This window comes from Chiloscyllium plagiosum, chromosome 1 (assembly GCF_004010195.1).
Source record: "Chiloscyllium plagiosum isolate BGI_BamShark_2017 chromosome 1, ASM401019v2, whole genome shotgun sequence".
Taxonomy (NCBI): domain Eukaryota; kingdom Metazoa; phylum Chordata; class Chondrichthyes; order Orectolobiformes; family Hemiscylliidae; genus Chiloscyllium; species Chiloscyllium plagiosum.
In genome coordinates, this window is record NC_057710.1 from 120,855,162 (window position 1) to 120,878,579 (window position 23,418).

The 23,418-nt window shown below is 41.6% G+C and overlaps 1 protein-coding gene across 5 annotated transcripts in view; it reads left to right on the plus strand.

Annotated features, from left to right (window-relative positions):
* Positions 1–546: 546 nt before the first annotated feature.
* Positions 547–23,418, plus strand: part of nup54 (nucleoporin 54) — a 67,220-nt gene continuing 44,348 nt past the window's right edge. For 2 of the 5 annotated variants that reach the window (XM_043695649.1, XM_043695653.1), the window contains exons 1-3: positions 547–883; positions 11,101–11,202; positions 20,350–20,421. In XM_043695649.1, coding sequence (XP_043551584.1) covers positions 853–883; positions 11,101–11,202; positions 20,350–20,421 — 205 coding nt within the window. In that variant the 5' untranslated portion in view covers positions 547–852. Of the gene's footprint in view, positions 884–11,100; positions 11,203–20,349; positions 20,422–23,171; positions 23,325–23,418 lie in introns of all 5 variants that reach the window. The other 3 variants (XM_043695633.1, XM_043695642.1, XM_043695658.1) reach the window with 3 other exon arrangements.

Consider the following 23,418-nt stretch of genomic DNA (forward strand, 5'->3'; position numbering starts at 1 on the left):
TGACTTTGTCCACACCTGCTTCTCCACATCATGTTTGTAAACAACGCGGTGATGTTTCAGAAGATGCTTGCCATTAGTTTGACGGAATCCAAGAATCCCTACAGTGAGGAATCGGGCCATTTGGCCCAACGTCCAAACTGACCCTCCGAGGAGTAACCTAGCCGGACCCATTCCCCGACCCTTTTCGTCTACATTTCCTCTGACTACTGCACCCAACCTACACATCCCTGAACACTGGGCAATTTAGCATCACTAATTCACCCAACTTGCACATCTTTGGACTGTGGGAGGAAACCGGAGCCCCCGGAGGAAACCCACGCAGACACGGGGAGAACGTGCAAACTCCACACAGTCAGTCGCCTGAGGCTGGAATCGAACGTGGGACCCTGGTGCTGTGAGGCAGCGTTTGTTGAAACAGGGAGGCCAGATCTACTTGACTGTGCTCTGAATGGATTAGTTGCCGAAGGTTGCATTTTTATTCTTTCACCATTCTGTAAATAAAAATCAAAAGACTTCTGATATATTTAGAAGTAACTGTCCATTGCTTCCAACGGAAGTGTAAATCCGCATGGCTTTCTCCTGAAGCTTGTTGTAGATATACAAACGCCTCACGCCAGACTTCTTTGTGACAACATCTCCCACTCCTACGCATCAGTAATGTAGGAGGAAGCAATGGCTGTGCGGATGCAAGGTCTTCGCTTGCTGCTTCACTGCAACCCTTTCGAATCCCATCAGCAACTTTAGTGACCTGATCAAAATGTTCCGGGTGCAACATGACCGGCGGAACGTTTAAATGGGGATGCTTGCACTCCACCCGGGTCAGAATGCCGTGAGGGACAGGCGCGCTGCACTATGGCGTTCAGTTTGGGCGGTGGGAGCTCCGGTGAGTTTGCGAGCCGGAGGGGCGGACATCGCATTTGGGCTTAAGCCGCAGGAAGTGGCTGCCGCCTCAGTGTTGTTCCTCCGGCCACCTGCCCCGGCGGCGCGTGGGCTGCGCGCGGAGTTGCCGGGATTTCGAATGTGGCCCGGATCTGGGAACAATAGCACCGCGTGAGGGCTGCAGCCTGACCGGAGGGGATGGGGAGCATCCGCACACTGTACAGGACATTGGGGTAACAAGGCTGCAAAGGGAGGTCAGGCGCTGCTCGTAGAAAACTTGGGGATGTATTGAAACTGAGTATAAACAGTATGGCAACTTCAAAAGGACATTGATAAATCTGTGGAGTCACTGGAAGCGTGGAAAATGAATTTCAATGTGGAGAAGTTTGAGGGGATGGATGATGAAGAAAAATAAATGGTGCTAAATGCGGGGGGGTGGGTTGGGTGAAGGTAATGTCTGACAAATCTATTACAATTCTCTTGAGGTGGTAATAAGACACAGGAGCAGAAATTAGACCATTCAACTTATTCAATCTACTCTGCCATTCAATCATGGCTTATAAGTTTCTCATCCCCATTCTCTTGCCTTCTCCCCGTAACCCTTGATCCCCTTCATACTCAAGAGCTGATCTATCTTGGTCTTGAATATACTCAATGACCTGGCCTCTGCAACCTTTCAATGAATTACATAGATTCACTACTCTCTGGCTGAAGAAATTTCTCCTCATCTCTGTCCTAAAACATCTTCCCTTTTATCTCAGTCTGTGCCCTCAGGTCCTAGTCTCTTCTACCAGTGGAAACAGCTTCCTAACATCCACTCTGTTCAGGCCAGTCAAGATTCTGCAAGTTTCATTTCAATCCCCTCTCATCCTTCTAAACGTCTTTGAGTACAGACCCAGGGTCCTCAAACGTTTCTTACATGTTAAGCTTTTCATTCCTGGGGCCATTTTCGTGAACAAGTTTGATAAGTTATACAAAAGAGAGCCAGTGGATGTCATCTGTTTGGAAACTTGGAAATCCTTTAACAAGCCCTATGGTTATTAAATAAAATATGAACCCATGGTGTTAGGAGCAAGGTACAGACATGGATCAAGGATTAGCTGACTGGCAGAGTGTGAGGATAAAGGGTCTTTTTCAGGATGACAGTTGATGACTAGTGGAGCTGTGCAGGGGTCAGTGCTGGGACCACAAATTATTCACATTACACATTCAGAGATATTAGTGTTGGACTGGGGTGTACAAAGCTAAAAATCGCACAACACCAGGTTATAGCCCAACAGGTTGAATTGGAGGCACTAGCTTTTGGAGCGCTGTCACCATCTGATGAAGAAGCAGCGCTCCAAATAAACCTGTTGGACTCTAACCTGGTGTTGTGTGATTCTTAATTGTAATCTAAGGAAGGATGTGCTGGCGTTGGAGGGGTTCTAGAGGAGGTTTAAAAGAATGATCTAGGGAAGAAGGGCTTGTCATTTGAGGAGCAGCTGAGGACTCTAGGCCTGTACTTGATAGGGTTTTGAAGGGTGAGAGAGATCTGTTTTAAAACTTTTTAAGGGTACTGAGAGACCTGGATAGGGTGAACGTGGAGAAGATGTTTCCACTAGACAGAAGAGACTAGACCTGACAGCATGGCCTCAGAATGAAGGGATTGCCCTTTATTACTGAGATTAAGAGGAATTGTGTCAGCTGGAGGATGGTTAATCTCGTGGAACTGAGTGCTGGAGAAGGCTTTGGTGGCCAAATAATTGGGTGTATTTAAGACAGAGGTTCTGATCGTAAGGGGATCAAGGCTTATGGGAAGAAGGCAGGAGAATGGGGTTGAGAAATATATAAGCCCTGATTTGAATGGCAGGGTAGACTTGATCTGAATGGTATAAAGCTGCTTTTGTCTTTTGGTAATCATGCAGATTGTTACGGGAAGAGAAAATTATGTTTAACTAATCTGAAGTTCTCTGAAGTGGTAACGTGTTCTGAATAAAGGGGATGTTCTGTACTTCGATTTCCAGAAAGCACATGATAGAGTGCCATGTAAACGATTATAAGAGAAAGCTTACTGTGTAGGGGGGCAGTATATGGGCTTGGACAGACAATTGGCTGGCTCACAGGATACAGTACGCTGGCTACCTTTAGGCGGGGGAGGGTGGTGTGGAAATGGCTGTTTTTCAGGTTGACAAAATGTAATAAGTGGTGTATTGCAGGCATCGTTGCTGGAACCTCCACTGTTTGCAAGTTAAATAAATGATCTGGATAAAGGAATAGAATATTGACAGATTTGCTTATGATGCTGATAAGTAGGATGTTAAATTGTGAATAGGACATAAGGAGGTGAAAATGTTATAGATTGAGTGAGTGGACAAAGATATGGCAAATGGAGTTTAATTTGAAAAAATGTAAAATTGTCCATTTTGGCAGAAAGATTAAAGAAGCATGTTATGAAAATGGTGAAAGTGGAGCACTGAGATGCAGAGAGGTTAAGCACTTTGGTAGGAAGAATAGAGGCATGGACAATTTTCTAAATGGGGAGAAAATTCAGAAATCTGAAGTGCAAAGAGACTTTGGAGTTTCAGGCCACGATTCTCTCAAGGTAAACTTGCAGTTTGAGTCAGTAGTTAGGAAGGCAAATGCAATGTTGGCATTTAATTTGTGCGGGCTTGAATATAAAAGCAGAGATGTACTTCTGAGGATCTATAAGACTCTGGTCAGACCACATTTGGAGTATTGTGTGTAGTTTTGGGCACCTTATCTCAGGAAGGATGTACTGGGCCTGGAGCATCTTCAGAGGAGTTTCACAAGAATGATCCCAGGAATGAAAAGCTTAACATATGAGAAACGTTTGAGGACTCTGGGTCTACACTTGATGGAGTTTGGAAAGATGAGGGGGGAATCTATTTGAAACTTAGAATACTGAATGGCCTGGATAGAGTGGATGTTGGGAAGATCTTTCCATTGGGAGGAAAGACCAGGACCTGAGAGCCCAGCCTTCGAGTAAAGGGAAGACCTTTGTAGGGAGATGAGGAGAAACTTCTTCAGCCAGAGAGCAGTGAATTTAAGGAATTCACTGCCACAGAAGGCTGTGGAGGCCATGTCATTGAGGATAATTACTACAGAGTTATCAAGGGTTATGGGAGAAGGTGGGACAATGGGGTTGAGAAGCTTATCAGCCGTGATTGAATGGCGGAGCAGACTTGATGAGCTGAATGGCCTAATTTCTACACCTATGGTTTTATTTGGGTGTTCTAATGTAAGAATCGCAAAAGGCAGGTACAGCACATATATAAAGGATATTCTATTATGTTTGATAACTAATAGAACGTTCATGATTATTACGAGATGAGTTGAATAAAGTAAGTAGGAAAATTATGCTTCAGTTATACAGGCCACTGATAAAACCACATCTGGAGTTCTGTGGACAAAATTAGTTTCCATATTCATAGAAGGATATAAACATGTTAAAAGCATTTGAGAGATGGTTTACAGATTAATACTGTAATGGAGAGGTTATGTTCTGAGGAAAGGTTGTGCAGGATTGGATTATGTTGCTGAGTTTTATAAGACTAAAAGGTAACTTGATTGAAACATAGATGAGAAGTCTCAACACCGTAGATGTGGAGACAGTGTTTCCTTTTACAGTGAAAGCAAGAACTAGGGTTCACTGTTTAAAAATAAGGAGTCACCCATTTTTTAAAAAAAGTGACGGCAAGATAATTCCGAGGATTGTAAGGCTTCGGAACTCTCTTTCTGTAAACATATGGTATGGAAACAGACCCTTCAGACCAACGAGTCCATGCTGAGCATAATCGCAAACTAAACTGGTCCCACCTGCCTGCTCCTGGTCCATATCCCTCCGACCCTTCCCTATTCATGTACTTAACCAAATGTCTTTTAAACATTGTAATTGTACCTGCATCCACCACTTCCTCAGGAAGTCCATTCCACAAGCAAACCACTCTGTGTAAAAAAAAAACTTTACCCCCATGTCTTTTTAAAATCTCTTTCCTCTCACTTTAAAAATATGTCCCCATGTCTTGAAATCCCCCATCGTAGGGAAAAGAGAACAACCAGTAACTCTACCTATACCCCTTATTATTTTATAAACTTCTAAAAGGTTGCCTCTCAACCTCCTATACTCCAGTGAAAAAAAGTCCCAGCTTATTCAGCCTTTCTTTATAACCCAAACCGTCCATATCCACAACATCCTGGTACATCTCTTCTGAATCCCCTCCAGCTTAATAATATCCTTCCTCTAATTGGGTGACCAGAACTGTATACAGTATTCCAGAAGAGGCCTCACCAATGTCCTGTACAACCTCAACCTGCTTCCCAATTCTTATAGTCAAAGGACGAAGCAATAAAGGCAAGTTTGCTAAATGCCTTTTTAACCACACTGTCTATATGTGATGCACACATCAAGTAATTATGTACCTGCCCCCCCACCAGGTCCCTCTGTTCTACAACACCACCCAAGGTCCAACCAATAATTGTATAAGCCCTACCCTTGTACCAAAAAGCAATACCTCGCATTTATCCAGATTGAACTCCATCTGCCACTTTTTGCCCATTGGCTCTTGAGTCTTTGAATATTTTTAAGATGGATGAATAAATTCTTGTTAAGGTGGTGAAAGTTTATCAGGGATGGATGAGAATGAGGATTTAAGGTTATCATCAGATCAACCATGATTCTATTAAATGGTGGAGGAAGCTCAAGTGGCCAAATGGGGGTTTTCTTACTGAAGTTATATTGGTCAACTGCAGATCTACAGCAAACTAATATCAACAGGTGTCTGTATATCTGTAATCCTGTACATTTCTGTGTCCAACTACTCACATGTTGTTTGTCTTCTAAAATTACATCACCAGGTTGAATTAAAGTTGCCACTTTTTCTGCCCATCAGCACTGTTAGTTCTCAGCATTTTTGAACTGTGACACACCTGTGGGGCATGGCCCAAACCCAGATCTTCTGGTTCAGAGATGGTGCAGTGGCAGTGGCACTGGCACTCCTGAAGAAGGGCTTATGCCCGAAACGTCGATTCTCCTGTTCCTTGGATGCTGCCTGACCTGCTGCGCTTTTCCAGCAACACATTTTCAGCACTGGCACTACAGACCAGTCTTGAGTATCCATGCAGACTACAGCGTCTGTCCTCATTATCAACTACATGACTTGTACCTTTAATTCTGTGTCAGTGATTTATCCTTTGAGCAGTAAGGAACCCAGACCTGACACCTGACAAATCCTATTTGAAACATCCTTTCAGTTAATTATGTCTTCATTAGCATTGCTGCCTGTCACTTGGATCCAACTTGCCACTTTCCCTTGGAGACCTTTCCTCATCAATCTATTAAAAATTATGACATGTCTGCAAAGCTGGTGGGAGGTTGAACCTGGGTCTCTCGGCTCTGGTAGGGACGTTACCACTGTGCCATGGTAACTGTTGGCACTTAATTACCTGACAAATTTACCATGTGGGACCTTGTCAAGTGCCTTACTGAAATCCAAACAGACTAAATCCAAATGTACTTGCCTCATCTACTATCCTCATTAGATTATCAAAAAATTTCAAGCAGTTTAGACAGTCATGATCTTCCCTTAACAAATCCATGTTGACTGTCCTTGATTATTCACCTTTTTCGAAATGAAAATTAGTATTGGAAACAAACGAGACCATAACTTGCCGAACTTCAAAACTGCTGTTACTCATTCCAACTTATCTTCCTTTTTTTTTAAACAACGTTACAATGTTTGGCCCCAGTTCGCCAGCACAGCTGTCACCAGACAGAGTTGACAAATTGGCAGAACCTCATTTACTCCCTTGCTATTCTGAGCAGCTTAGACGTATTTCATCTGGGCCAGCAATTTATTAGTTTGAATATACTTAAAAATGGAATCGTTATGGGGCAGAGGAAGGCCACTGGGCTGATTATATCTCCACCAGCTGTCTGAGCATGAGAGTTAGTGCCAAAGTCCTGCCATCTGGCTGTGACCCAGCACAATGTTCCTACTTTATTAATCTAATGCCATCTTAAATGCCTTAATTGAGCCTGCCTTCACTACACTTCCTGAATTACTCCTAGAAATCTTGCCTTTATTGCTGCACTATCTTCTCTGTCAGTCTCCCCTTCTAATCAAATCTTTCCAGCTCCTCCCTCAATTGTAGTTACCTTTACTCAATTGTAATACAACAAAATCTTTCTAGCTTCTCCTTCTTCTCAATCTGCAGGGTTAGTTTGTTCTGTTATGGCCACTTCCCCCTTGGGGTTCCTTTACTTTAAACCCCTTACCTTACCTTGAAATTTTATAAGTGCTCTGCTGTACCTTAATATTAGCTTCTAACATTTCTTCTATGACCGATGTCAAGCTAAATGGCCTATAGTTTTCTGCTTTCTCTCTCGTTTCCTTCTGGAATGAAAGAGGTACATTTGCTGTCATACTCTCTGACTGGAATTTCCCTGAATCAGAAGGATTTCAGAAAATTGAAACCACCACATCAACTATTTCACTAGCCATTTCTTCTGAGACCCTGGGGTCAAGTCCTTAGTAGTAGGGCATTTGTCAAACCACAGCTCCAGAAATTTACTCTGTGTCTCCTCGGTAATTGTAATTTTCTTGTGTTTCTTCTTCACTTTAGTTTCCTGATTTGTCACTTTTTTTTTGGGATGCTGCTTGTATTTGCTAGAGCAGAGTTTCCCTAATTGGGGTTCAGAATTCCAAGTGGGCCATGAGCTGAAATTCTGGGCTTAAACATTCTAAGTAGCAGCTGCCATTGTGGTCCTCTTGCTGCTCTCTCGATCACATTATTTATTCGTTTGTGCTCTAAGCTACTGTTTGGTTTCTATTAGGAGGTCTATGTATGTCTCCCAGAGGTGATCTTTTGCTTTTATTAACTTCCATCTCTACCCAAATGTTTCCACATCCTAATATCATAAAATTAGGTCATCCCCTTCTATGTGCTGCTATCATTAATTAACATTTGCAAAACTCCGCCTTTTGCTATTACTGTGTCCTTCCTAAATGTGATGAATCCTTCAAGATTCAGGTTGCAATCCATGTCGTCCTGCAGCTGTGCCTTTGCAGTGACTCCTGAGTCGTACTTATTTATTTCTTTTCCATTCTCAATACATCTAATTTGTTTCAGAAGCCACATTTTCAGATACAGTCTTTAACCTTTTATTATTTCTGTATCTTCTGACCATATTTTTATGGTTTACCCTTGGATTATAGTCTCTGTCCCTTCCTCCCACAGTATGTTTATAATTACTCATATTACTTTCTTTTGGCCTTGGCTGTACTAGTTGATTTATCTCACCTTCCCAGGTTTGATTCTTTGACCCCAATATTTAACTTAAAAGCCTGTCTACTTTCCTAGATATGCGACTTGTAAGAAAGCCAGTCCTAGCATGGTTCAGGTGGAGACTGTCCTGACAGTATAGATCCTGCTTTCCATGTTACTGGCGTCAATGTTCCCTAAACTGTGACCAAATTCTCCCATACCAATCTTTGAGCCATGCATTCATCTCTGGTGTCCCTAACTCTGGTTCAAGTCCCACCTGATTCAGAGAGAGATAATCCCTGGGCAGGGTGTTTTAAAAATACCTAATCTGATTTACCCTGCGTCAGTTAGCACATGGTTCAAGTATTAGGCCAGAAATCCTTTCAGGATCCAATTTTTAATTCTTCATACAAGAACCTCCTTTTCTGATACCTACATGGACCAGGATGACTGGAGTCTCCCTCTGTTGTAAGACTAAGATGTAAGAGCTGAGGTAGGTCATTCAGCCCATTGGGACCACTCTACTATTCAGTGAGATCATGGCTGATCTGATAATGCTAAATCCCACTTCCCTGCCTTTTCCCAGTAACCTGAGAAACCAGTAAGGGAATCTATCTCTGCCTTGAATGTGTTTAATGACCCAACTCTGTGGTAAAGAATTCTACAGATTCATTTTGAGAAGAAATTCCTCCTCATCTGTCAGAAATAAGTGACCCCTCCTTCTGCGATTATGCCCTGTGGTCTGAGACTCGCACAAGGGGAAAGCATCTTTCCGCATCAACCCTGTCGTGTCTCCTAAGGTCGCCTGTCATTTTTCTAAATTCCAACTTACTCGACCTCTCCTCCAATAGATAGTCCCTCCATACCTGGTATCAGCATAATGAACCTTGTCTGGACTGCCTACAGTACTAGTATATCTTTCCTAAGATAAAGGGGCCAAAACTCTTCACAGTATTCCAGCTGTGCTCTGACTAGTGCTTTGTGCAGTTTCAGCATAACCTACCTTCCTTTTATGCTACATTCCCTTTGAATTAGTCAACATTCCATTGGTTTTTCCTATTAGTCGCTGAACTTGGATGCTAGTATTTTGTGATTCATGAGTGAGGTCTCCCAGATCCTTCTGTTCTGTATTATTCTGCTGTCTTTCTCTATTTAAACAATATTCAGCTTCACCACTTTTCCTGCCAAAGTATCAAAATGTACCTGACATTTTCCTGCACTGTGTTCGAACTGCAGAATTTTTGCTGCTCCATGCCTGTCCATAAATTTTGTGCAGTCATCCTCGCCACTCGCCATTCCACCTATCTTCATTTTTCACATCCATGTCATTAATATTATTGTAAATAACTGTGGTCCCAGCCTGATCCTTGTGGCACTCCACTAGTTCCAAAAGGCCATCTTGAAAATGACCCCAAATCCCATCTCTTCCCTTCTAGGTATTTTCTAATCAACCTGTTCAGAAGTAGGTCTTGAACCTGCCATCCTGGTTCAGAGCAAGGGTCTCTACCACTGCACCACAACAGTCCCTCAATTCTATCTTCTATTTGTTAGCTAATCCTCTAAGCATGCTTTAAAAAAAAAACCATATTACCTTCAACAGCATGGGTCCTTATCTTAAGCAGTCTAACATGTAGTACTTCATCAAATGCCTTCTGAAAATCCAATATGTTACATCCACTGTTTCCAATTTATCTATCTTGTTATTACCTCAAAGAATTCTAGTAAATTTGTCAGGCATGATTTCTCCCTTCATGAAGATATTGCACTGCGGGTCCTGAGCAAATGACTTGAACTTTTCCACTGGGCAGACAGCACAACCATCTGGACTTGCGTTGTTTTTTATTGTAGAGAACATTTTCAACTTCCCTCCGTCTCGTGTCACCAACTGCCATTATGTTCCTTTCTTCTCTTCCCATTTAAATGGCTTCATCCTCCACCACGCAGCCCCGTTTTCACCCAGACAAGCTGAAGGAATCTTGCGTTTGAGACATGTTTTCCCTCCAGTTCTCCTTACCTGGAGTCATCTACTCTTGACCTTGAACACTGATCAAATCATGCGACCCCCCCCACCATAAGTGTGACTGCCTCCTGATACAAAGATGCTGAGTGATCTTGACAGGGTGGACATGAAATAGGTATTTTCATTGGTGGCATGAATCCAGAACTAGGGTGCACTGTTCTTTTAAAAAGAAAAGTCACGTGGTTAAGGGAGAGATGAGAAGAATTTTTTCTCAGCCGTAAATATTTAGAAAATTTCCCTCCAAGAGCATAGGAGGCAGAGTCCGTGAATATTTTTAATCCAGAGGTAGGCAGATTCTTGCCAAGCAAGGGGATGAAAGGTTGTAGAGGTGCACAATAATGGAGCAATCATTAACTTCATGAATGGCAGAGAGTCTGAGAGGCCCAATGGCCACCTCCTGTTCCTAAGTGACGAGTTCATGCAAAAGATCAATTTTCAGCTTACAGCAGCACTGTTGTGAAGAAAGAGTATCTTCTGCTCAGAGCTTGATAGATGTGTACAAGCCTGTTCCGGAGGCCTGGTCTTGAACCACATGTTGAGTTTAAATCGAATGCACAATCTGCTGGGAATTCACAACATCTGAAAGAGAATTTTATTTAATTGTGTTGGTGAAGCTCTTCTTACACCTGTTAACACGGGGCTAGCAATTCGATGCCACGTGATCAAGCTTGGGTTTGAAATGAAAAGTTTTTTGCTTTTCACCTTGAGGACAATTAGAAAATCATTTGCTCCAACAGTCTATGTTCTACGTAATTTGGATCACATGGGTGAAAATAATTCTCCGTGCCATCCGTTGTGTGATGAGTGAATATATATTTAATCCATTATGATCAAATCTCCAGTATTGCCAAGTCTCTGGTGACACACCCATAAACAACAATTAAAGTGCACAACAATAAAACCTGTGCCATCCTTAGTGATAAATCTGTTCTTTTTAGGAACCACTGGATTTTCTTTTGGTTCTTTTGGTGCCAAAACCACGGCACAGCCCAGTTTTGGTTTCGGAACCACCACCACAACAGCTGCTTCAGGATTTGGAGGTAATGCAAATATTTCTGTACACTCCTGCTTTTCAAGGGTAGGCCAAGTACAGAAATTATTCCTTGTACTGACGTTCCACTTGGGAAATATAACTTGGGGAAACGCTCTGATTTTATTGAATTGAGAAATGCATTTGCAATACTCTTCTTCCATTATCTGTTTTTAGTTTAGATTAAATTATCTATCTACTTGTGGGGAACAGGCCCACACTGACCCTCTGAAGAGCAACCCACCCAGACCCATTTAGCTTTGACTAATTGGTGTTTTATATATGATGAACTAAGTGTCTATGAAGTGCCTTTTCTGTTTTTAATTGTTTTGGTAATTTGATAAACCTCTTTTACAATATGAGATTAACCTTTTGAGCAGGCTTTTAGGTTTTTTCCATTTGACCATTAAACATTAACTTGGCTCGGCATCCTCAATGTTATTTGAATGGTGAGAACTGTCACTGTCAGTACCCCGTTTAAACATTAAACAGTTATAGTGCAATGAATTCTATTTAATGTTTACATCATCCCTGTTTTTCCATAAATTTCTGTTGAATACTTTTGTTTGAACAGTGAAAACTGCTAACAGTGGAATTTATCAAGCCTGATGTGGCATATTGATCTCATGAGCTTGGGTAAGGGTATAATGGATGTCAGTGACCTTATCATTTCAGCTCTTTTTGTATTGGGTTCAGTAACTTCTTGCAGCAAATGAAACAGTTCAGGGAACACGGAAAGAAATGGCAAAGAGCAAAACTAGATACAAGAGATAGTGAGAGCAACAAAAAAGGAACATGAAAGTAAATGTGGAGAGGTGCAGCAGGTTTGACAGCATCTGTGGAGACAAAGCAAAGTCAGCATTTTGGATTTCTGAAGAAGGTTCACAGAACCCCAGCAATCTTTGTTTTTGTTAGCATTTGACTAGGATTAGTATTAAAGAAGGTTCACAAACTAGAAGTCCTTGGACATTAGGGGAGAAACTCTCGATTGATTGAAGTCACACCTCGCTCAAGGCAATATCTGCTATTGTAGGAATATCATTTCAGTCCCAGGTTATCGCTGCTGAAATTCATCAGAGTAACTATTTCTGATCAGCCTGTTCAGAGGTGGTATTGAATATCACCAGCCGGGACTTGAACCTGAGTGTCCTGGCTCAGAGTTTGTCAGGGTAGTTTCATTGACCTAACTTTCTTCAGCTGCTTCATCAGTCTCTTTGCCTCCATCATAAGGATGGAACTGGGGATGCTGTTGATGACTACACATTGTTCAGCACCATTTCATAGATACTGAACTAGTCGGTGTCCTTGGTGTAGCAATTCTTGGCTGATCGAGGCCAGTTCCATCCATGACACACAGCTGTTAGGCAATGACTATCTTCAACCAGGAAGAAGCTAACCATCTGTCATTGTTGAAAATCCAACTAGTAACATCCTGGAGTTATTGTAGTCCAGGAGCTGAACTCCACTACCATATAAATGCTGCGGCTATAACATCAGCTTGTAGGCTTGGGTTTTAGCAGTGACTATCTTTCCTCCTTGTCCTCAAAAGCTTCTCAACTTTCCACAAGTCAGGAGTGGAATGGGATGCTCCTCACTTGCCTGAATGAATGCAGCTCCAACACTCAAGAAATTTGACACCATCAAAGACGTAGCAGCCTGCTTATGTAGCACTCCATCCACCACCTTCAGTATTCACTGTTCACCAGCGATATGCAGTGACGACAGTGTGTACCATCTCCACAATGTGCAGCAAACATTTGTGACTTGGTGATTTCTACCACCCAGCAAGGCAGAAGATGCTGCAATATTGTTTTTCTTGAAGCCACATGCCATCCAGAATGTTGCTGCAGCAAAGACCTATAACTCCCTTTCTTACAGCAGGCCATAGTGTCAGAGCCATAGAGATGCACAGCACAGAAACAGACCCTTTGGTCCAACTCATCCATGCTGACCAGATATCCTTTTCTTAACCTAGTCTCAATTGCCAGCATTTGGCCTCTATCTCTCTAAACCTTTCCTATTCATCTACCCATCCAGGTGACTTTTTAAATGTTGTAATTGGAAGTGAACCTCATTCCATACACACACCAACCTGTGGGTGAAAAGGTTGCCATTTAGGTCCCTTTCAAATTTGTCCCCTCTCACCTTCTTTTAACCTATTCTCTCTAGTTTGGAACTCCCTTACCCTGGGGATAAGACCTTGTCTATTTACCCTATCCATGCCCCTCTCTATTTTATAAACCTCAAAGGTCACCCCTCTACCTCTGACACTTCAGGGAAAACAGCCCCAGCCTATTTAACCTCTCCTAGGAGGCAGCCACCACCACCTTCTCAATGGCAATTAGGGAGGAGCGATTATATTTTATAAGACTTTGTATGCAAGAATATTCTTCCATAGGGAGACCGAAACAATGCACAATACTCTCGGTGTGCCCTTTAGATTGAGATTGTGTCGTTCTTGTGTGTTCTAGTCTCCTTGAAGTTAAAACCAACATGTCACTGACCTTCCTAATTGTTTACTGTACCTGCATGCTAACTTTGGGTTCCTTGTACAGTTTCACACAAGTCCCTCTGAATTTGACTTTTAAAAGCCAAAAAAGCTTTTTTTAAAAAAAAAACTAAAAAAAAAATTCTTACATTTGCTAATATATACCATGCTTTCCTGATTCCTGGTGACCAGTTTCCCTCACTGCATGCTATCGACACTCGTGTTTAGCAAATTACAATGCAAAGAAATTTAAAACCTAATTGTAATAGTCAGAGCTATTACTTGTCCTGCTGCAGTAACACCTGGAACATTGTTTTGGAAAAGTCACAATTTCATCCCTTTATTTAAAAAAAATCATGTTTATGTTGAGTTCCAGTTCTAAATAGTTTCCTAATTTTTAAGGTTAGTGGGTTTAGACAATTAGTGTTTAATTTGGAAACCAGCAAACCTTCTAACCTTGAACTTGGACAAATTCTCAAACTAGGCAACCTCGATCAAGCACTTGTGCCAGACTGATGTAATTGATTTTTTTTGTTGTTGATTATAAATCAGTTTGTTATAAATAAAATGCTTAGAGGTATGGACACCAGGATATGCGGTCAGCAGTGAAATAACTGCGAACGTTCATTTAAACTTTCAGCTGTCCACAGGCTTTTAATTCTTTTTATATGGAAACTCGTGTTTAGAAAGCTTCCTGAGTAAGGTATCCCTTCAAGGGGCTCAGGCATCTGCACAAACAGTGCAAGCAACAGTGTGTCTATTCAACCATTCATCTTAATGACAGTGTCTACATCAGGAAACCATGTCTAAGCAAGCATAAGCTAAAAGTCTGAATTCAGTGCAAAAGCATGTCCTACAAGTGTGATAATAAGAGAGGTCTGATTGAGAGGTTTGCATTATTGCAAAGTAATATTCGAGGGTATGTTAGTATCGGGTTGTAAATTCGCTTGTTGAGCTGGTAGATTTGGAAGAACAAAGAAAATTACAGCATGGGAACAGGCCCTGCGGCCCTCCAAGCCTGCGCCGATCCAGATCCTCTATCTAAACCTGCCACCTATTTTCTCAGGGTCTGTATCCCTTGGCTCCCTGCCCATTCCTGTAACTATTTAGATACATCTTAAATGATGCTATTGTGCCCGCCTCGACCACCTCCGCTGCCAACGCGTTCCAGGGACATACCACCCTCTGTTTAAAGAACTTTCCACGCATATCACCCCGAAACTTTTCCCTTCTCTCCTTGAACTCGTGACCCCATAGTAATTGCGTCCCCCAGTCTGGGGGAAAAACTTCTTGCTATCCACCCTGTCTATACCTCTCATGATTTTGTAGATCTCAATCAGGTCCCCCCCCTCAACCTCTGTCTTTCTAATGGAAATAATCCTAATCTACTCAACCCCTCCTCATAGCTAGTGCCCTCCATACCAGGCAACATCCTCGTGAACCTCCTCTGCACCCTCTGCAAAGCATCCACATCCTTTTGGTAATGTGGCAACAGAACTGTGCGCAGTAGTCTAAGTGTGGCAGAACCAAAGTCTTACAACTGTAATATGACCTGCCAACTCTTGAACTCAATACCCCATCCAAAGAAAGGATGCTGTATTCCTTCTTGAGCACTCTACTGACCTGCGTTGCTACCTTCAGGGAACAATGGACCTGAACACTCAAATCTCTTTGTCAATTTTCCCCAGGACTTTTCCATTTACTGTATAGTTCGCTGTTGAATTGGATCTTCCAAAGTACATCTCCTTGCAGTTGCCCGGATTGAACTCCATCTGCCATTTTTCTGCCAACTCTCCAATCTATCTATATTCACTGATAGTCCCCTTCACTGGCTGCTACTCCACCAATCGTAGTGTCATCTGCAAACTTGCTAATCGGGCCACCTGTACTTTCCTCCATCTCATTTATATATATCACCGTCAACAGTGGTCCCAACACAGATACCTGTGGAACACCCCTGGACACAGGTCTCCATTTTGAGAAACACACTTCCCCTACTCTGTTTCCTGTTACCTAGCCAGTTCTCTATCCATCGAGCTAGTGCACCCTGGACTTCATGCAACGTCACCTTCTCCTTCAGCCTACCATGGGAAACCTTATCAAACGCCTTACTAAAGTCCATGTGTATGACATCTACAGCCCTTCCCTCATCAATCAGCTTGGTTAGCTCTTCAAAGAATTCTATTAGGTTTGTAAGACATGACCTTCTCTGCACAAAACCATGTTGCCTATTACTGATAAGCCCATTTTGTTCCAGATGGGAAAGGTCCTATCCTCCAGCAGCTTCCCTACACTGACGTCAGGCTCACCAGTCTATAATTACTTGATTATCCTGCTAACCTTCTTAAATAAGGGCACAACATTAGCAATTCTTCAGTCCTCTGGGACCTCATCTGTGTCCAAGGATGCTGCAAAGATTTCTGTTAAAGCCCCAGCTATTTCCTCTCTCGCTTACCTCAGTAACCTGACATAGATCCAATCCGGACCTGGGATTTGTCCACCTTAATGCCTTTTAGAATACCCAAAATTTCCTCCTTATGCAGACTTGACCGAAAGTAATCAAATATCTATCCTTAACCTCAACATCCGACATGTCCCTCTCCTTGGTGAATACCAATGCAAAGTACTTGTTAAGAATCTCGCCCATTTTCTCTGACTCCAAATGTAACTTTCCTCTTTTGTCCTTGAGTGGGCTAACTCTTTCTCTAGTTATTCACTTGGTCCTTATATACGAATAAAAGGCTTTGGGATTTTCCTTGATCTTGTTTGCTAAAGATATCTCGTGACCCCTTTTAGCCCTCTTAAATCCTCATTTCAGATTGGTTCCATATTCCCGATATTGTTCCAAAGTTTTGTGTGTCTTCAGTCACCTAGACCTTATGAACTCTTCCTTTTTCCTCTTAGCCAGACTCACAATTTCACCTGTTATCCATGGTTCCCTCATCTTGCCATTTGTATCACTCATTTTCACAGGAACATATCTCTCCTGAACTTTAATCAACCTGTCTTTAAACACCTCCCACATAAAAAAAAATGTGGATTTACCTACAAATAGCTGCTCCCAATTTACATTCCCCAGCTTCTGCCGAGTTTTGTTATAGTTGGCCTAGCCCCAATTTAGCACCCTTCCTTTAGGACCACTTGATTTTGTCCATGAGTATTCTAAAATTTATGGAATCGTGATCACTATTTCCAAAGTAATCCCCTACTAAAACTTCAACCACCTGGCCGGGCTCGTTTCCCAAAACTAGATTCCCGAGTTGGACTATTTGCATATTGCTCGAGAAAGCCCTCCTGGATTCTCCTTAAATTCTGCTCCATCTAGACCTCTAACACTAAGTGAATCCCAGTCAATGTTGGGAAGTTTAAAATCTCCTGTCACCACCACCCTTTTGCTCCTACATCTTTCCATGATCTGTTTACATATTTGTACCACTATCTCCCCTCTGCTTTTGGGAGGCATGTAGTACGCACCCTTCCTATTTCTTAGCTCTGCCCATACAGCCTCATTGCTGGTGCCCTCCTTCAGCACAGCTGTGATATCCTCTCTGACCAGTAAAGCAGCGCCTCCACCTCCTTATACCTCCCTCTCTGTCCTGCCTGAAGCATCAATATCCTGGGATATTTAGTTGCCAATCATGCCGTACCCTCAAGCAATTTTTCAGTAATGGCAATAACATCTTACTCCCCAGGTACTAATCCAAGCCCTAAGTTCATCTGCCTTATGTACGACACTTCTTGCATTTAAACAAATGCACCTCAGGCCACCAGTCCCTTTGCGTTCATAATCTGCTTCCTGCCTACTCCTCTCCTGAGTCACGCTGACTTCATTACCTCGTTCCTTACAGGCTTTAGCTACTACCTCCTTACTGTCCACTAACCACCTCATTTGATTCCCATCCCCTGCAATATTAGTTTTAAGCCCTCCCCAACAGCATTAGCAAAAGCACCCCCAAGGATATTGGTTCCAGTCGAGCCCAGGTGTAGACCATCCAATTTGTTATCGTCTCACCTCCAGAACTGGTCCCAATGTCCAAATATATACAGCTTCCTCCTCCCCCCCCCCCCCATCAACTTGGTCACGTCTTCAAAGAATTCTATTAGGTTTGTAAGACATGACCTTTCCTGCACAAAACCATGTTGCCTATCCCTGATTAACAATTCAGTGATACCATACACTCCGACGAAGAGGGACACCAGTTTGACTGGGAGAACACATCCATCATGGGACAGGCTAAACAAAGCCAAGCACGGGAATTCCTGGAGGCCTGGCGTTCAAACCGGAACTTAATTAATAAACACAGTTTTTGGACCCCTTATGCCAAACTCTCAAACAGAACCGGAAATGGTATCACCTGCCACAACCAGGCGAACTAGACAAATAGTAAGCAGGACAGAACACTAATGCTTCACTGGAGGCTCACTGACGATGTTATCTAGCATGGCGATGAAACAATGAGAACAAATCTACCAGCTGAATGAGCAAGCTTACATCCTGAGTTACAAACTTTCACCCAAATCTCAGGTGTGTTAGTATATTGCTTACTGAACTGGGCAACTCTGATCTCATGACTTTCCATCTCATAATGACAACTTGTGAAATAGAGTTCAGTAAATTAGCATCAGAAAAAATTGAACATGTAACCAAAAATACTCCACTATTTAACAAAGCCAAACAATTGATTCAATAAGAAATTTCCAGCAGCTCGAAGCTGTAGCTGAAAGAAGTGAGATATAAATCTGACAAAACCAATTACTATCATTTAATTCTGGCATCTAATTGGATGTCTGGCCACCAAAATTATAATAAATTGTTCAATAATCGTAACCTATTTGTAGGTAGAAGTCATTCATTTAATTCCATTTAAAATTTCTTCCTTCTGTAGTAAAGAAAGGATGGCTTGTATGATATAGCACTTAGCACAGCTTTGTGATATCCCAAAACACTGGGTGGCATGGTGGCTCAGTGGTTAGCACTGCTTCTTCACAACCCCAGGGACTCTGGTTTGATTCTAGCCTCTGGCGACTGCGAACTCCACACACATTCTCCCGGTGTCTGTGTGGGTTTCCTCTGGGTGCTCTGGTTTTTTCCCACATTCCAAAGATGTGCAGTTTAGATGAATTGGCCATGCTATATTGCCCATAGTGCAGGTTAGCTGCATTAGTCAGGGGTAAATGTAGGGGAATGGGTCTGGGTGGGATACTCTTCAGAGGGTCAGTGTGGACTTGTTGGACCAAAGGGCCTGTTTCCATACTGCAGGGATTCTGTGATTCTTCCTGCCGATGCAAGAACTTTTATTTTGTTGGAGATATGTCAGTTGGTTTGCACAGTAGAGTCCCACAACAGCAATGCAATACTGAATTATTTGTTTTAGGTGTTCTCAAAGGGGTGTGTATTGTTTAAGAGACTAGGGAGAATGCCACTGTTGTTCGAATAGTGCCATACAGTCTTTTATATTAACAACCTTTTCTAGGTATTTACTTGCACTATATTGCTTATACAGGTGAGATGACAGATATCTTACTCCAAGAATGTCACTTTCCTTTTTCTGTTGTTTGTTATGCATTACTTGCATACAAGCACGCACCTTTATCTTTAACATTTGAAAGGGAGGGATTGTCTTGAGAGAAGACCCCTTCTTATTTAAGGGAGTGGTAAATAAGAACCATTAGAATTTTGAAATTTCTTTTCAGTGCTGAGATTGTTGAGGTGAATGCCCATCCTCACTGGACTGTTCTAATGATGTCACCAGTACAGTTGGTAACAGGATAGAGGGGAGACTGGTTTTTAATAGGTCAAGAAGTTCCCTGAAAGTGAATTACTGAAAAAAAAATACATTTTATCAAATTTGTTTCATCTTACATTCATCAGAGTCATTCACAATAAATACCAAAATAAAGGGAAAACCATCTTATCAGATATTTTTGATCAACTTGTTCAAAGGTGTTATGACGTTATCTGTGAGGCAGGTGAGACTTGAACCTGTCTTTTCTGGTCTAGAGGTAGGAACACCATCATTACACCATAAGTGCTGATTGGTTGGAGGATACACTTAATAACATAATGACTGAGCTTTGTTGAAATGTTAATTCCAGTAAATTGACTGACTGTTTGTTTGAGAAAAACTCCAACACTTGTACCACTGAACGATTATCCTCCGGTAATGTTCATTCCAACAAACCATATTACAGCCTGGGAAGTCTGAAATCTCAGTCAATACTACCTTCTTCCAGAAAAAGAAACAAAAGAAATGTGGATGCTGGAAATAAAACAAAACCCCAGAAATTGCTGGAAAAGCTCAGCAAGTGTGGCAACATCTGTAGAGAGAAAGCGGAGCAAATGTTTCAGGTCCAGTGACCCTCCTTCAGAACTTGTTTGTTTTTCAGGCTCAGTTGGTATTTGAGCGATACTATCCACATTTTCCCATGATCTACCACACTTTTTTTTTCTGAAACATAAGCACGTTGAAAAAATTATTACCAGTAGATGTGCTTTCCCTTCCCAGAATGCCAGACTTGAAGAACAGGTTGTTGAGGATTTGTAAATAGAATATTAAGTTAATCTTTTGAGTAGCACCTTTCATTAGCCAATATCTTTAGTGTTTAAAATTTAATAAAATGAGTGCCTTCTAAAATACTATTTTGTAAGCTGTTATATATTTCTTTTAGGTTTTGGCACATTTGGGACCGCTACCACCACCAGTGGGCAAACAGCAGGATTTCCTTTTGGAGCATCAACAGGTGTGGTAACGTTGATCAACAAATGATCTGTGAAATAAGTTGTTGCAAATATTGCACCTTGAAATTCCAGTATTTTCTTTTGCTAGATGGTTACTGAAAACTATCTTGACCTTCATTACCCACAATTCAGTGAGCTTGGTGGTCACGTGTGTCTGTGGAAATGATCCCCATATTAAAGATACAACCTCAATTAGTGAAGCTTGGTATTCATTAATAATACCAGTTATTAGATAGTGTATCCAATCCAGATTTTGTTTGTTAGTAAATAAAATGAAACACGATGTAGTAATTAATTTTACAGAAATTCTTTAGGTCCTATGGATTATTTCTGTATTGTTATCTCTGGTGGGGGAATTATAATCATATTACAGCTGGACTTTTCAGGCATGAAATTGGGAAGCCCTTGTTCATAGCAATAGTGTTTGGAATTTGCCGTTCATCCTTGATAAAGATTGTAGCTGCTGGATTAATTGAAGCTGTTCAGATTGAGATCTAGATTTTTCTTGTGTTAGTGTCTAAACTGAAACATAGGAAAAATGGACTTGAAGTACAGAGAGCCATTTGTCTAATTAAATAGTGAAATAAGGACCAGATGGTGATAAGTTTACTTTTGTTCTTTCTCTCCCTTTGACACAGTGATGTTCACACTGACTTCTGATTCCTAAATGTTTCCGATTTGAAAATTGCTGTTGGTGTGCTGAAATGAATACCTTTGTGCCACTGACCCTTCCTTTCACACTTTACACTTTAAACTCTCCATTCCCCATCTGTGCCTTTAGCTGCCTGGACACCCACCCTAATCCACATTATCATGCTTAAACAGATTTGCCTTAAAACTAAGCTTTTTACCAGTGCTTTTCATACTTCGTTCTGTGTTGGCATATTTTTCCTTCCTCACTACCTTGTCAAGTGCCCTGTATTTGTTTTGTGTTCAAAATAATATGTCAATTTTACTTCTTGATATACAACAAAAGACTGAACACCTAGCAGTGTGAAGGTTCCCAAGCTGCTCCGCCTTGCAGCAGTTATGTAGTGCTGTCCCTAGCTTATCGTTACCCCTTGAAAGATTGCCCTCAGCTGCTCCAAAAGGTCTACACTATTGAAATCACCTGTTTTGGGCACTAATACAGTGAATAGATTGTGTAGTTTTCTCAATGGCTTGTTAAGTAGGGGTAGTTTTCAATAATTTTAACATTAATATTCTGTTTGGACCTTTGCATGAGCATTATTTTGAGAAATGTATCCCAAAAAAGGAATTAAACATTTCTTTTGATGTAGGGGATATGAATGACTTTGGCATCCTTTCCCATGTTATTCAATAAATTACAATGGATCAAATATAGCAGAGAAAGAGGCTATGAAGGATTGGAGGAAAAGGAGTGGTCATTGTTTTTTTTTCCATGAAATTTGAGTTCCTTTTATTTTATATCGAGTCAAAACGAGAGAGAATCTTGCCCCGTGTATATTTATGAATGGAAACTAAAGCCGTATTTCAGCTCCTAACTACAGACCCAATTATTGTGGTTACTTTAAAACATCGTGATCTAATGAATTAACATTTGTTTAAAGTAAAACAGTTTTTTTTTGTCCTGGAACAAAATACAGTTTCTTTCTATCCTGTGATCAAAATTGAGCATGTTTGTGTAGTAATCATATGATAATGGCTTGTGTTAGCATATGTCCAAAACAATTCCTGTAATTGGTACTTGTGTTGAGGTGGTTCCAAATTTAGTTCAGTGGTAGCACCCTCCTGTTTAAGTCAGAAGTTCCAATGTTGCATCCAGGACCTTGGTTAAACCACTTTTGGGATATTGTGTGCAATTCTGTCTCCCTTTTTAGAAAGAATGTTCTGAAACTTGAAAGGGTTCATAAAAGATTTAAAAGGATATTGTCAGGGTTGGAGGGTTTGAGCTGTTCCAGAAAGAGGCTGGATAGGCCAGGACTGCTTTCCCTGGAGTGTCGGAGGCTGAGGGTGACCTTTATAGAGGTTTAGAAAATCATGAGGGGCATGGATAGGATAAATAGTCAAGGTCTTTTCCCAGGGGTGGGGGAGTCCAGAACTAGAGGGCATAGGTTCAGGGTGAGAGGGGCAAGATTTAAAAGGGATCTAAGGGGCAATGTTTTCACCCAGAGGGTGGTGGGTGTATGGTATGAGTTGCTAGTGGAAGTGGTGGAGGCTGGTACAGTTGCAACATTTAAAAGGCATCTGGATGGGTATATGAATAGGAAGGGTTTAGAGGGATATGGGCAAAGTGCTAGCAAACGAGACTAGATTAGGTTAGGGTATCTGGTCGGCATGGACGAGTTGGACCGAAGGGTCTGTACCTGTGCTGTACATCTCCATGACTGAGTCTGCTCCAAAATGGGGTTGAACTTTGGTGTTGTCTTTCTGATGGAATATTGCACTGACCCCTGAGCATCCACTTCAGGAAACTCTGCTGTCGATGATTTGGCCCTTGACTATTTTAATTGTCCAAATCAAACACTTGAATACTTCAGAACTATATATTTACCTCCTTATTCAGTATTCTTAATTTGTAACTTTATATTCTGCAGCTGTGTGCATTGCTAGTTTGTATTTGTTTAATGAGTCCTTTCTGTTTTCCATTTTAATACAATCTAAAAATGTTCCTATGCCCTTTTAGGGAAATCTAAATTTGACGGTGTTTGTTTTGGGACCATAATAAAATGCTGTTTGCTTTAAACTAACCATTTTTTGCATTGGTTTTACGGTGCTTCCTTTTCTGCAGGTTTTGGTGGGCTTGGAGCTGCTACAGCCAGTAGCTTTAATTTTGGGGGTTTCGGACTAAACGCTAACACTGCAATTGGCTTAAATATCGGAAGTTTTGGTGCAGCTACAACCACAGCTTTTGGTTTTGGTAGTGGTGGCTTGGCTGGCACAGGTAGTTTCCTGCCACTGCAAGCAAAGTGGCAGATTATTTTCAATACACTCATTCATTTCAATGCCTCATTTCATCTAAGTTTTGGTTTCACCAA